The sequence below is a fragment of the Dermacentor variabilis genome, chromosome 5 (assembly GCF_050947875.1).
Source record: "Dermacentor variabilis isolate Ectoservices chromosome 5, ASM5094787v1, whole genome shotgun sequence".
Taxonomy (NCBI): Eukaryota; Metazoa; Arthropoda; class Arachnida; order Ixodida; family Ixodidae; genus Dermacentor; species Dermacentor variabilis.
In genome coordinates, this window is record NC_134572.1 from 185,393,993 (window position 1) to 185,409,526 (window position 15,534).

General features: G+C 43.0%; 1 protein-coding gene across 1 annotated transcript in view; it reads right to left on the reverse strand.

Annotated features, from left to right (window-relative positions):
• The window catches only part of LOC142583392 (GATA zinc finger domain-containing protein 1), a 48,643-nt gene continuing 33,109 nt past the window's right edge, over positions 1 to 15,534 (reverse strand). Inside the window, exon 4 of the mRNA XM_075693837.1 lies at positions 1 to 6,310. Coding sequence (XP_075549952.1) covers positions 6,114 to 6,310 — 197 coding nt within the window. The 3' untranslated portion in view covers positions 1 to 6,113. The remainder of the gene's footprint in view (positions 6,311 to 15,534) is intronic.

A 15,534-nucleotide genomic window follows, 5' to 3' on the forward strand; every position in this document is an offset into this window, starting at 1 on the left:
TTGGTTGCTACCTTTTATTGTTCACTATTTCATTACAGCCAAAGAGTCAGAACACACAGTATGTTTCAAAATTGAACAGATGATTGCAAGTGAACTGTCAGCCCAAAAAATATAGGACACATAACCTAGTTGTGGCCACAGAACACAATGCCTGTTTAAGAAGAGATCAATGCCTATAAAAGCCATGACATGGCAAGCCAGCTAAACTGAAGACAAAGAGAACAGTACAGATGTTTGTCACCAAAAGAATACATGGAGTCCAAAAAATGGCACCCATGACATCACCGGTTGCCTTTGGCATCCTCTGTCTTGCATCACTGCTCTGATTAGCTGCTACTAATGGTTGTTTTCGAGTTGGCTCGTGACTATCCATGCCTTTCACACTTTTATTTCAGTTGACGATAAAATTTCAAACAATTGTGTAGAGGGAAAACTGGCCCTCACATGCTGTTGTGGGGGAGCACTTGATGTGGAAGGAGCATCATCAAAGGGAACCAGCCGAATGCAAGGTGCGCACTCTCTTTTGACCAGTTGAAGACAACCCTGTCCGTGAGAGCATTACGAAAGGACCAGCCAAAGATGCCGTAAGGTTTGAAAACGAGAAATTCAGCATATGGCTTCCCTAGGCCACGAAGTTGTCTTACTTTTCTTTTAAAGAAAACATTCAGAACCTCACCTTTCCTTTCAGTTAAATGCTGAGGCTATGGCATGTTTAAACATGCCATCCTGCAAAGTTCGAATTACGGAGATTCTGCATTACCTGACTACCTCCAGGTTTTGAAGTTGGACAGTGCTTAATAAAAATATTATGCTCACACGCTGTAGCACAGTGTAGTCGTTCCTACATGTGTCTCTTCCCTCCTTCAGACGTTAAGTTTGTTGTTTTTTATTACTGTAAGGGAGTCATCGCTTAGTGGGGGAGGAGAGAGGGGCTGTGCAATGTGGACGTCACTTATAAGACTAAAATGTCACAGCAGAATTCTCACTAAGCGCACTCACAAACAAAAAGTAACGATTGCAACAACTTACATTTGCAACAATGTAGGATATTTTATGCAGCATAAAAGCAAGATCAAATTGTGTAATAATAATTAGTGCATGCTTTTCCTAAATCTTCAAGTCGTGACAGTGTGCATGCATGTGACCAATTGCAGGCAACTTGTAAGGCTTGTTTTGACCAAATAAACTTGCGTGAAATTTTTTGTTTCCCATCTAACCACAGCACGATGCTACAAAGCAGACTTCGTAATGCCAGTAAAAACGCATCCTGACAAGTGAGCTCAAGCCAAATTGTTGCATTGCCATTATGGCACTGTGCTCCAATCTGGTGGGGGCAAAAAGGTCAGGATTATAGTTGATTGAAGAACTATTGCAGGCCAATGCAAAAGCTACATTCACGATATCAACTACAAGAACACAATGAGGTAACTTAATTTCATCTCGATAATACGGCACAAATAAACAATGATGCCCAAGCAGTGATGCAAATTCTATTACAGATTTTTGACAGTAAGTCACCGTTGCGAGGCCAGAACACTTATGCATTAAAACTATGGGGGCAGCTGAGCAATTCTCAAGATGCATAAATGCGAGAGCATTACTTGTTGCCGAGTGTGCCACAGACACTCACTCTGCCATTCGCGTTGCCGGGGACTTGGGTGGGGAACATTGTTTCACTGCAGTAGCTCACTTTGCACATTTCACTGTGTTGTGATGGTCTCGTACTTTGTTGGCAGTGAACTGGTGCCTCCAGCCAGGCTTTGCTGTCTCACCTGATAGATAGATAGAATAAACTTTATTGTCCAACAGATAAGGTGATCTACCCACCCCCCGACACGTAGGTCAGGGGGCAAGTGCCGCCGCCTCAGATGCAGGCTAGGAGGTCTTGGGTCCCAGCAGCCTCTTCAGCCAGTTGGACGAGCCGGAGCTGGAGCTCAGAGTCCGAGCTGCGCAGCAGGGTCTCCCAGGTGTCTCTACTACCTATTTTGTGCGTTCCCCCGGGAGAGTCTCGCCTAATGATGTAGATGTGAGTGATTCAACTTCAAATGATGAAGACTCCATAGTGCCGACAGTGGCACTACTCCCATCACACCCTGTCTAGTGAATTGCTCACCAGACAGAGCCCAACCATGTGCACAGCCTCGAAGATATTCATCACTGTCGCCTATTGCAACAGTGGCACAATGAAACGCTGGTGCAGTGGTTGGCAGTAGTGGTGGTGGGGCAAAGGACGGAATCCTCCACCCCCACTTTTTCTTTTAGTTAGATGAAGATGACGTCACCTGTGCGCCATTTTTCTGCTACGGCTTTCTGATGACAGTGGTGTTGCACAACGAGCCAAGTAATGCTCTCAGATTAAAACAACACGATACCGGACATAAGGAATGGCAACAACAAGAAAGGCAATATGCATAAAAGGCATGAGATGATGATGTGAAAGCAGAAAATACAAATGGTCAACACTTCACAAAATTTCTGGACATGCAATTCTGCAGTGTGACAACAGCAGATGAAATGGTCCAAATTCTCTAAAGGGAAGAAAAATTACTGGCAAGCATTAAATAATTTATTATTGTACTTGTTACTATGAACCATTTTCTGTTCTGGTATCCAAGAAGTGGATGTATCATGACTTTGTGATCATAGGTTGGCAGAATAAGATACTCACTCATACTCATGTGCACACATTCATAGTCGCTTACAATCACACTTACTGACACTCACTCATATACACAGTAATGCCTACTCCCACTCGTTGAGTCAGTCACGTTCATACTCACACTCAAACTCACCATCACTGACACTCACTTTAACTGGAACTCACTCCCATTCATACTTGCATCCACTCACACCGTTTGTCGCTCCCTAATGCTCTATCTCATGCCTGTGAAATGAGAGTGCAGCAAGTATGAGTCAGTGTACTGGCAAACGAGTATGCCGACCTATGATCCTGACACAATGGCTCATTCTGTTCCCACGAATGTGCAGCTGTTGTACACAAGTCCAGCCAGAAGAAATGCATGCAGCACTCTCCAACTTATTTTTTAACAAAATCAACATGGTACCTTACTTCCACTCAACATCATCAGATTTTGCTCTCTGTCATTATGTCGCTATGACACCCAGTTCAACAAAATATCTTCCTAATCTTACACTTGCAAAGTGTATCCTTTTAGTTGTAAGAAGTAGCAGGTAGAGTTTCTACAATTTCCAAAATACTCATTTAACTCTTCCTCACCAAATGGCCTGGGTGCATACAACACCAACAATTACATAGCAGATTTTGACAGAAAGCAGGGGGGATAACCTTTCACATCAGGTTTGGCACCATAGAGAAGGCCTTTGCATGAGGTACAGGCCACAGTATTCGCAACTTTCACAACGTAAAGGTGGTGTGGTGGCTATACAGCACGACGGACATCAAGCCAACTGTGCCACTGCCCCAAGGTGCACATTCTAGAGAAGAACGGCACTGGCAGCGTGCGCATGCAGAACTACAAGCACACTAGCAGTCTTGCCGAGCCGCTATACGTATGCACGGGTCTGAGCAAAACGCGCAGTAAACGTCAAGATGACAATATCTAATGATTCACTGAGCACCGACTAACACTGATGGTTTTTCATCAGTCTCACCTCGTGCACCATCGAGGTGCGATGCCTGCAACTTGAGTGGCGGTGCTCTTCATCATGCCAACATTGCGAGATACCTGGCAGCTGCCAGTGTGCTGTTCCCTCTTCCCAACAAAAGTTACATTCTTCCTGCCTCAGGCCAACATGTTGCACTCACATATGGTTAGAATACTATCCAAGGAGTTCAACCACAATGCTAAACCTTGACGCCACTGTCAATGCCTCACCCACAGCGTGAAACTGCCAGATTTATGACAGAGTTTACATGAGGCAGGCTTATGGCTGTTAAGCTTCGAATTGCACTCAAGACTGCTACATAAAGCCCAACTTCTTCCTCAAATCTTGGGAACTTGCACTGTTTACCCCAAAATTTCTTCCGGTTTGGTTGGTAGTGGCGAGTTCTTTCTGAGGCCACCAGCGACGCATACATTTTTTGTCCACTTCAAACTTCCACTCAGCCACGCATCTGCTATATTCTATCCATGCAATCACCTGGAGCTTGAAGGCTGCAGTATATGCAGTCAGGTGCCTACTTACTGTCACCAGTGGAACGAGCCAGAAGGCACAATGCAGCAGAACAAAGCACTGCAGCACAGGCAGTACTGTTGAGGTGCATTGGACCTATGCTTCATGATCCGGCAGCCTACAGTGATGATGACGCTAATGCCAAGGAACAGGGACTAGTACTATCTATTAGCAGCTTGCGCAATTCAACCACCATGCGTTTGACGCTTAGTGAAACTTTTTCTCCCAAATTTTTGTGTTACACAGTGGGGATTACACGAAGACAGGCCTTACAAGGCTAAATATGGTAAACAAAGAATTGGGTTTTGCATTTTATGGCCAAATGGGAAGAGCGACTCCGCAGCACACCAACTGCAGATGATGTGCCGTGTTGCATTCCCTTGGGGAACCAGCAGGAGACTCCAACAAGAGGTTGGCTAGCAGTAAAATACTCGTGGAAGGTAAAAAAACTCACGAACGATTACAATACTCCCTAATGCAAAATCTGAGCGCAGCGGTATATGTTTTCATTTAACGATATATTGGCTGACACAGACAATCTGTCCCATGTGGCACATGGGAAACTGAGCGAAGTGAGGTGCAACTGCCTTGCTAATCTGGAGATTGTGAGAGTTAGCGTGTGGGTGATGTATGCGCGCGATTCACAGCAGCTGCCGCTGAAAAACCTCCTAGATGACACACAATACTTTGTCACTATCTCTAGCCGTCGTCACCGCACCACGCTTTTTCTTCTCATGCTTTCGCCATACCCTTTTCCACTTTTCGCCTAATGGTTCCACTGCACCCTCCTCTCCATTTTTCTCCTTGCGCCTCCTCGACCCTGCCAACTTTTTTCATCCACCACCGTGCTCCGCGTTTGCTCTCATCTTTCACTGTGCTCGTTTGCTCAGTTACACTGTAGGACAATGCCGACACTCGCCGCAGGAACGAGTGCATAAGAACTGAGCTCTAGAAAGTGATCAAAAAGAAGTATGGCTTCTCTTTTCAATTCTTTCCTGTTTTTCTGCTTTTGAAAGGAGTACACAGGTTCTCACGCACACAGATAAAATCTGGGCTGAAGTGACAAAAATGCAGGGATGCAGTGACTGCTGGAGATTTGGTGTTTGTGGAATTGTACTTTCTGCACATTTCAGATGCTGGAATAATGCGATTAGCATTTTGAAGGCCGACCTCACATGATGCATCCTTTTACATGAAGTGGACTGCAAATAGCAGTTGTGTGAAGTTTTCTTCCCGACTCATTCGACTTACAACTTTCTTTTTGCACTAACCAAACCAAAATCTGTTTTCTTCCACATAATTCCATATGTCCCACATAATTTAGAATGCCATTTATAGGCAATTTGCTGGCACTTCTTTCTTTGCCTGAAAATTTATAAGCTGCCCATATCCCAGAGGGCAGTAATTAAGTTGCTATTTTCAAGGACACACTGGTGTGTGAAAGTTGCGAATATGTATGCTGATGTGCAGTTTTTTTTCCCACTTTGTTATTTTTTTTCCTCCTGTGACTTCAGGAGTAATATGCACTAAACAATGCAAAGTTCCTACTAATGGCACTGCAACTAAGCTTGTTATGAGTCGCTACTTGTTGCTGGGCTAGTTGGTTTATACTATTTGTCATGGCGTAAAAGGACGAGAAATGATACGAAGTAACAGCAGGATGATTTTTCTTGTTATTACTTCATATCCGTTTGCACCCTATTACACCATAACACGCTCGTCATGTCGCAACTCCACTGTGGCTTTCTCGTTCAATGCAGTTACATCTACACACAAAAGAACATCTCAGACAGAAATTTGATACAATACACTCGAGCATAATGTCGTTCACTTAAGCACTGGGCACAGGAAAAAAAAAACACAAAACAAAACAAAGCATGAAACACTGTTCAGTCAGATCTAACATCTTGCTCATGTCTCCAGCAACACAGCCAAACACGCCAGTCACAAAAGTTCACCTACACTGTTCCAAACACTTCCTCCTGGGTGGGAATGGGCCTGATCTGAGGGCCGATCCTAGTCCATATGAAACCACATTCGGGACCTGGAGGATTTTGCAGAGGGTACGGCGACTTGCGGGCCTTGTAGTACTCAGAAGGAGCATGGCAAACAAACTCCATGTAGTCCAACTTCCGAGGAATGTCCTCCTCTGGTCCTGAAAAAATTATTGGGTTTACAAATGTTCCACTACAACTTGATGTATTTTCCATTTGACTGCCATGCTGTGCAGATTCATTGTTAATTTTTGGTGGCATCATTGCTGGTTCGTACATTTAACTTTATTAGTGTACACTTGCAAGTAGTGCTAGCAACTTTTTCCTCATTTTCATTGAGGCGCTACTTCTGGTTGCCAAGATGTGTTTTGCATTTTGTGTCTGCTTAATGCGTATCTTTTCTTTTGCATTCAAGCATGATCTCTGCTTCAGTAGTATTGTTATCTCTATTTTTATAAATGTATTTTATGCATGTTCACCTTATTTTATTGGATAATGTTATGTTTAACAGAAATGAATAAGTGGTAATTTTATGAACAAAATCTATTGCTTGCCATGCTCAGATGCTAGCGCATGCTTGAGTGCATTTTCACCCATTACAAGATTGTTAATGGTCATATTAATGCTGAACACCAATTTGTACAGTGAGGCAGTAGAACATGTTGTGGGGCTAGTTGGTTCATAGCTTTCACAAGATGAAGCGCCCACAGAGACAGCACACTAAGGACAAAGACAGGACAATGCACTCCTGTCTTTGTCCTGCACTTTGCCCTGTCTTTGTTCTTTCTTAGTGTGCTGTCTCTGTTGGCGCTTCATCTTGTGGAAGCTTAGCGAGGCCTTCAACCAGAGCTACATGTGGCACTCACCCACTGAATATCAAACTGCTTATGCTTTTTTAAACTGTTTTAAATTTTCTTTTTTGCCATTTAAAGTTGCAGTTTGGAGTAGCTAACATGGCTCATTGCAAAAATTGCCGTGTGATGAATTTGTGTGCAAAGTTCCTAAACCATGTTCATTGTTAACTTTACTGTATGTTCTTGCAAATTCTCTTTTTGTAAGGTAATTACATTATGCATTAACCATGTTCATTGTCAATTTCATTGTTCTGTGAATTTTCTATCACACTGTGTTGCATGCAAAGGAAATGCCCAATGATGTTGACTGTTACTTCGTTGTTCTGTTTAAAGTTGTTCTATACTGCACCTGCTCCTGCAATGTGCCGGTAGATTGGGATAGCGGTATATATAAAATTTGAAAGATATTGCATAGTTCCTATGTATGCATTTTCTGTATTGCTCTGCTTAATCCTTTTTCAAATAAATAAGTTCACACAATGCTTGTTACTGCAAATCATTCACACACATTGTGGACATGCTTACATCGGCCAAATGCACTGGTGTACTAACAACAGACCTGGTTTTGAAGGGTTCAGTTGGCCGCCTATAAGGCCGAACACTGTAAGTAATGTTTATGTGAGCCCCCTGCACAAACTTGGGTTCATACTAGGAGTAATGTGAACACAAGGTTTTTGAAGGATTAACAATAGTAGAAGTACTAGGGGCAGCTCTGTCGGCATGTCTTTCCTATCACTGCGTCGCATTGAAGGCGGCTAATTATCTAGCACATGATACCACACCTATTGCAAAAATATTCCGGTTGTTCCGGTTTGTTTTACCATGTTTTCATTGCATTCTCTATACCAGGTGCCTTCTTTTAATGTGAAAAGACTTTTCAAATATTGTTTGCGGCAGATAGCCCAATTATACTCATTGTACTGCACTATTCAATGGGTGCACATTACTTGCATGAAAAACCCAAATTTGAACACATACATGCACTATTTGATGTGAAAGAATATAAATACCAGGACGTACACTACTCATGGTGTAAGTTTTAGTGAGCCCATTTCAGTGTCAATGACAAGACAAGCAAGAGACACTTAGTACAATCTATCGCTTCTTCACCATCTTGAAACTTTTGAAAGTAGCCTGTGCACTGCAGTGGTTTTAGAAACTCAATCACCAGTGTTCTCTGCCTGTCACGCTCTGCCAGCAGCAGGCCTTGAAAGCTGTGCATGCGAGCAGTATTGTAGCCCAAGGGATTGGCCACACTGGTGTGTAACCTTTTGGAATTGCCGGTTAAGAAAGCATGGCAATGCTCTCACATCGCACGCTCGGGTACCTGCACTTCTTTTTAATCCCCTGTACACATTAACAGACATTTGTTCGCTTGGAGCCATTTCACTGCTAGTTAATTCAGACGAGCCTGGTAGCCTCATTTATGTGTGACCTAAGTGAGACAACTGTGCTGAATGAGTGTGCCAAAAGTGACTCTAGCATAATATCAAAACTGTAACCATTTAGGAGGGCCCTGTGCCTAGCACACTCATACACTCAGTGGTGAGGAGCAGGTGAAATGCCGCTCACTTGCTGCCTGCCAGTGCAAATGTCTAATTCTAACGCAAACCCTTTTTGAATAAAAAGTGTGTTTAAATTTGCACGCGCATTACAATCGTAACTAACAATACTCAAAATCAAAAATGAATCTGATTCTTACTAAAAATAAAGCTCAATGCAAGGTAGCTAGCTAGACGGCCAACAAACGGACATCATTTTTCTTTTGCTTTGGCTTGTGGTCGTCATTTGCAGTTTGCTGTACATGTGGCATTTCTAATGCAATAGATGGGACTGAAGATGACTTTCTATGGACGGTAGAAAGTGAAAGCGAGGTGTCATCAGACTCCGATAGCAACTAGCCACTAAGATTCATCTGTCATTCATAAAATTGTTTCAACATGGTAGGCGGGCTTAGGTTTCATTACTTGATGTGTGCGTTAAAATCAGCACCAAGTTAATATTTTTTACATTTGGGCACTAACAAAACTGCGCGTTACAATCGGGGGCACGGTAGGATCATGCAAATATGGTAGTTTTCCTTTTCCCCATGACCTCATGCATTTCTTTACCGCATGGGAAAAAAATATAACAAAGTTGAAGTTGAGAAAATAGCACTTTTCTAGTGTGCTGTCGATGAGAGTAGGGTAGAAAGTCGGGCTTTGTGGAAGTGCCATCACATTTTATTAAATTGTCAGGTTTTACGTGCCAAACCCACAATACGATTATGAGGCACGTCTTAGTGGGGGACTCCAGATTAATTTTGACCACCTGGGGTTTTTTAACATCCACCCAATGCACGGTACACAGGCAGTTTTACATGTTGCCCCCCATCAAAATGCGGCTGCCGTGGTAGAGATTCAATCTCAAACCCTCAGGCTTAGCAGTGAAACCAAGGTCAATTCACATGGTCGCGTAGGCGATGCTGAAATACAGTTCCAAACCAATGAGCAGCGACATCAGCTATGGTCGTACAATTGAAGCGTGACTACATCTTTCGGGAAAAAACAACAGTTGATGAAAATTATGCATTCAATACGTCACCAGTGGAAACATTTGAAAAAAAGTACAGACAATGCCAGTAGCAGAGGAAAATGTGAAGCCACAGGTTATTTGCTTCCATCCACGAATAATTACGAGTACAAAACTGTGCAGGCTTCCTGAAGTTTGCTCATAGTGATGCGGGCAGTGATATGTCAAGACTGTATTACCGTATTTAAGACTAATGTTGGCCAAACTCTCTTATGCATAGCCATAAAAAGTAATGACAGATTAGTGACTTCATTTCTTTTAAACTGCCTTTTCACTAAATAATATGTTTAGCTATGTCTTCAGTGCCAAAAACTACAGGTGGCATGCTTGCTGTGTTAGTGAAAATGAAAGTCTCGTTATGAATTATTTCAATGTTGTGTCGTATTATGTTGACGCTGAAATAACAGATGCGTGTTGGTACTAAGGACCCATGCATGTGGTACTTTCTTTTCTGTGCTATAACTATCACATCAGAATAAGTGCTCAGTTGATATACGGGGTGTCCCACATAACTTGAGCCAAGAATTTAAAAAGGGAAGGCACATTGGAAGTGAATTGAACCGAATGCATACTATTCGCAATAGCCTATAGTAACTCAGACAATTTTGTTTTCCCCATAATTCACTAATTAGTTAAGTTTTCTTACCCAACTTTTCAATTATTGGCTGAGGACCCCAAGTATGATACGCAGATTTGTAGAGCACCTTCAGAAACCACCAATCGAGTTGTCTCCTTTACGTCTCACGTAGCCCTTTTTTCCCCCGAGTTGCAAAGAAAGCCCATGAAATATGAAAAAAACCATGTGACGGAGTGCTTGCACAGTGGTATCCTACTGCTCTCAAGTGTGCGTTTGGTGAACAAGGTTGGCTCCCCTCGGATGACTAAGAAAATGCATGCTGCTGGCCGAGCACTGCCAATGATATAAAGAACACCCTGCCGCTTCCTCGTCGCCAGTCACGATGCAGTCATGAGCGAGTTATGGGGAAAACAAAAAACTGTCCGAGTTACTATAGGCTATTGCGAATAATATGCGTTTGGTTCAATTTGCTTCCGATGCGCCTTTCATTTTAAATTCTTGGTTCAAATTATGTGGGACACCCTGTATCACCCTGCTCATGGGTGTTACTTCTTTTCCTGTCTTAAACGAGAAGAAAGGGGGTTAACCGAGGGGCCCGATATTTATTAGTCATATCATAAGAAGCCAACGAACACTGACACCAAGGACAACATAGGGGAAATTACTTGAGCTTAATAAATGAAATAAAGAAACCATAAATTAATGGAAATTAAAGTGGATGAAAAAACAACTTGCTGCAGGTGGGAACCGAACCCACAAAATGCGAAATGCGAAGGTTGTGGGTTCGGTTCCCACCTGCGGCAAGTTGTTTTTTCATCCACTTTAATTTCCATTAATTTATCGTTTCTTTATTTCATTTATTAAGCACAAGTAATTTCCCCTATGTTGTCCTTGGTGTCAGTGTTTGTTGGCTTCTTATGGTATTCTTTTCATGTCTGTGTTTTCGGTGCCCTTTCCATGCCAAATGACAAGAAGGGTAACCGAGGAAACCCAATTTTTGTAAGCCACAATCAGGTAAAGTCAACGGACAATGAAAGCAGTGTTTAATTAAAATTTAGAAATAATAAAGCAACAAAAAAAAATGAGTAGGTGTCAGTTAGGCGTGTTGGTAAACGTTTATAATAGAAAAAGCACTACTAAAACAGAGACGTAGCAAGAACAAAGGACAAAACACTATTAAAAATTGGAAAAATTTAATTTAAGAAAGCTGTTCTTATATACAGAATGAATGTATGTCACCGCGAAGCCACTATCGTTGAAAACAAGAATTCAATGTGAGAGATCAAGACAAACATGAGTGCCTTCAATCACAACCAAGACACGTCTTTAAATGTCTTGAAATCTAAGACACAAAGGCCCCCGTCATTTTTTATCCAAAAAAGCAACCTCCGAGCTCGAAGGCAGAATTGACGGCTGGCTGACACAGTTATTCCCACCCTTCTTAATGTCACAGGCTTCAACGATCTCTCTTAAGGATCGCTTTGCATGCGTACCAATGATAATCGTGTCACTGAATTTCGGTTTGCATGTGCATTCGCTGTAGTGCATTGCTAAATGCACTCCAGCAAATGGTGTTCTCCAGCAAATGGGAACACCATTTGCTGGTGTTCAAATGGTGTTCACCAGCAAATGGTGAACACCGTCCTTGCTAAATGCAAGTACGGTGTTCTTTTCAACGAAATCTCAAAGGCAAATGTTCAGGCATCGGCCCATCTAGCTGACGTATTCCTTTACACATCTGAGAGGAATACTGTATACACATTTTTTTGCATGGAAAAAATTTTTGCCATGATTGATGCTGCACCCATCCTTGGTTCCGCTTTTTTCTTTTGTGATCAACCTTTGCACTGCTGGGCATGTCTTTCCCAATTTGTTTTGGGCTGAGAACCCTACACATACACTATACCTGGATGCTACTTTACTCAAGTGATGTGAAGTGTTGTGCAGGTATGGAAAAACCACTATCTTTCTTACCCTAGACTCGACCTCACCACCCTCACCCCGTGTTTTGCTCTTTGCCATTTTTATTTCTTGGTGGTTCTTTTCGCAAGCCAACCAGGTGCACTCATCTGGAAAACCAGCTCTTCTTAAGCAGTCTATCTGGGTGGAAATGCTTTGTTCCACCAAATGCTCGAAGGATTCTGTCAGGGTCGATTTTACGTAGGACGTCGCTATGCAGTTCTTTACTAACTTGGAATGCGCCGATTTATAGCTCAACAAAGGTTTGGCTGATCTAGGGTGGTACATCCAGCAAGTGTGAATGGGCTGGAACTTAATTTGCAAATTTAAAAACTTAATTTGATTTGATTGATAATTTGATTTTCGTTAGGTAGATCAGAGGTACCCTCAAGGTCGAATGCTTTTAACGCGACAGCGTTAAGGAGCTCGTGTCGCAGAAAAGCCGGTGTCGTCGGCGTCGGTGGCGTTGGCCGTGAGCGATAAATCCCAGAAGGCACTTCATAAATAAAAAAAACATCTTGCAAGATGGGCTGGTGGGAATCGAACCAGGGTCTCCGGAGTGTGAGACGGAGACGCTACCACTCAGCCACGAGTTCGATCGCTCAAAGTGGGACAAAATCACCTCTAGTGAATGCGGTGTTGCCTTAGAAACACGCCGTAGAAAGTTATACTGCGGTGTATATCAGTAATTATGACCATTTAAATTACAGAAGTCGCAGTTTCACTAGTAGCGAAGTACGTTTCCGCTACATTTCTCCTGCGCTCTGCGCACACGCAGAGCCATCTTGCGGCAAACACAGAAGACCCCCTCCTCGCAATGTACGGCGTTGTCCCGACACGTGGCGCGCCACTCGCCCCATGATCGCGTCTGCCTTCATGGCGCATCGCGGCCCGGCTGCCCGTGCCGATCGCGAAGTTTGGCTTGCTTAGATCGTTTGAGTAGGCGGTACGAACGGGGTGTGATAACGCTATCGCGTTCCACTCTTGAAGGCGAAGCTTAAGCGTCTTCCAATTTTTTCCCTAAAGGTCTTCAATAGATTCACAAGAATGTTGCTACCAGGACTATCTTTCACCAAAATGAGGTAACAATCCACAAATCTGAACTTTAGATCCATGCCATCCAATTACGTTTCACTAGCTCTATCCACTTTCCTCAGAAATGTATTGCAAAGGACCAGGGCAACACGAGACCAGATACATATTCCGTCGTTGTGGACGTATGCCCCTTCTTCCCACCCTACAAATGTGGACCTGAGTTACAGTGCCAGCAACTCCAAAAATCCTTCAACAGACACCCCACTGACATTACGAAAGGCAACTTCATCATTGTTGTCTATGACGCACTCTTTTACACTTTGTAGCAAGGGATCATGAGGAATGTAATAGTAAAAGTCAGCGACATCAATCCTGAAGGCAGCACAAACTCCCACACTATCGGTTCTGAGATAGTTTACGACTTTCATAGAATTGGGATCTATAAACATATAAAAAAAAAAGGTTAAGTGATTCCAAATGCTTCTGCAGAAAACCAGAGACCAAGTGAGGCCATGACCCCATTTCCGAGACAATAGTTCGGAACAGCATCTCTGGCTTCTGAAGCTTTATGATAAAGAACGTCTGCAACACAAGGCTCTTTTCGTTCTTCACTTTGGAAGATAAATGGCACAAGTTTAAATCAGCCAATAATATAACAGCCCATTGTTTTACAATGGTAACCTTCTCCTCAACCTCCTGAAAATTCTTCTTAATAGGAGCTTTTGCTTTCTCTATAAACATTGTTTCTGGCAAAATCACAGAAAAAGCCCTCTTTATCCGAAACTGCAATATGAGAGTCACTATTTGCCAGAAGTGTAATCCCGGGCCCAAGTTTCTTGGCTACTAATGGCTTCGTGGTAACGTAAAGTAATTCTGTATATAAAACACCTTTCCTAAATAAATTTTTTCCATTTGCTAGTAGCCCTTTGTCCTGTGTTCTTGCTAACTCTCCATTTTAGTAGCACTTTTTCCATAAAAGAATGAGCATTAAAAAAAAAGAAGACCTGCCACAGGCAAATCAGAACGCACGTCTTAGCACTAGCCGTGTAATGCTCTTGCCATTTTCCAATACACTTCCTTGCGTATTTGTGCATGTGTACAAGGATCTAGCCCTAGGAGTGTCAGCCAATGCTACCACTCACAGCCATGGCAGCAAATGTCGAACATTCTTTCTCGCCACTTCCTCGCGAGCAAGCACTAGGCACTGGGAGTCAGTGGTATGGGGAGCAGGGTAACACACACATACAGCAGCTTGCGTGTGTCTCCTTTTCTAGGGCAGCCGTAGGGGTGCGTAGGTTAGCACAGCTGAGTGCATACGCAGCCTGTGAGCCCCATTTCACAGGTAATCTGCTGTATGTGCAATGAGTGGGCATGCGAAGATGGCGTGGCATCATGCGCGCTGTCTTCCTGCGTGCTTACTACTGGAGGTTGCATAATCTCAAGTTTCAGAGATGCGTTGGAGCGAGAGGCCGACAAAGCATTCACTCCTCGCTGCCGGCACTTTTCACGGTACTGTCACCTATTGCGGGTGACACTGACAGGCACGGGGGCATAGCAGATGCGAAAGCATGGCTAGCTTCACTTCGTACCATTGATGTGAAGATATCATCAACACAGCACGAGACCGTACCTTTTGTCGCCAACTCACAAATTCAACAAAGCAAAATTCTTTCTCATTCAAATATGCATTTTCCGATTGCCTGATAATTTTTCAGAAAACTTCTGTGGCCCCTTCCATGTAAAAAATATCTATCAGCAACTGTCAATGCAACGAAATTTCAAGATAACAAAGCAAACTGCCAATTTTACCGACTTCTGTTACATTGAGGTTTAACGGTTGTAGCATTCCAAGACTGACAGCGAAAGAGCCTTGTTTTATTCTCCTTCTTAAACTGCCTTTCCCAGTAGAAGCAGTTCTTCATCTTCTTTGGGTCACTACACACTCCTTGGCTTTGTTTTGTCCCTCCACTGGATATAAGAGACCTCATCGCTGATAGATGCTATTTACATGACACTATCTTCTGTGATGTAGCCAATGGTCTTGAGTATTCCGTCTTTTGTAGCCGTTCTCATCACTTTAAATGGTCCCACAAGTCTTGTGTTAGGGCTGCCATAGCCTTCCGTATTAAAATCGAATTGCCTAAAGTAATAGTGGGAATATTGTTGTTATGGAGCTTGTCAAATGCTCGCTTAAGTGCTTCCTTATGTTTTGTTTGTTTCTCTACAGTTTCCTTTGTGTCCTCAAAGCTTTGATACCCAGTATGTCGTCTGCAGGCAGGTATGCTGGCTCGCCGAAGGTTGCATATTGAGGACTGCATCTCAAAGCACTTGTATGAGATCTGATGTAATGTGACACTGCTGCTTGCAGACAACACTTCCACCCTCCTGG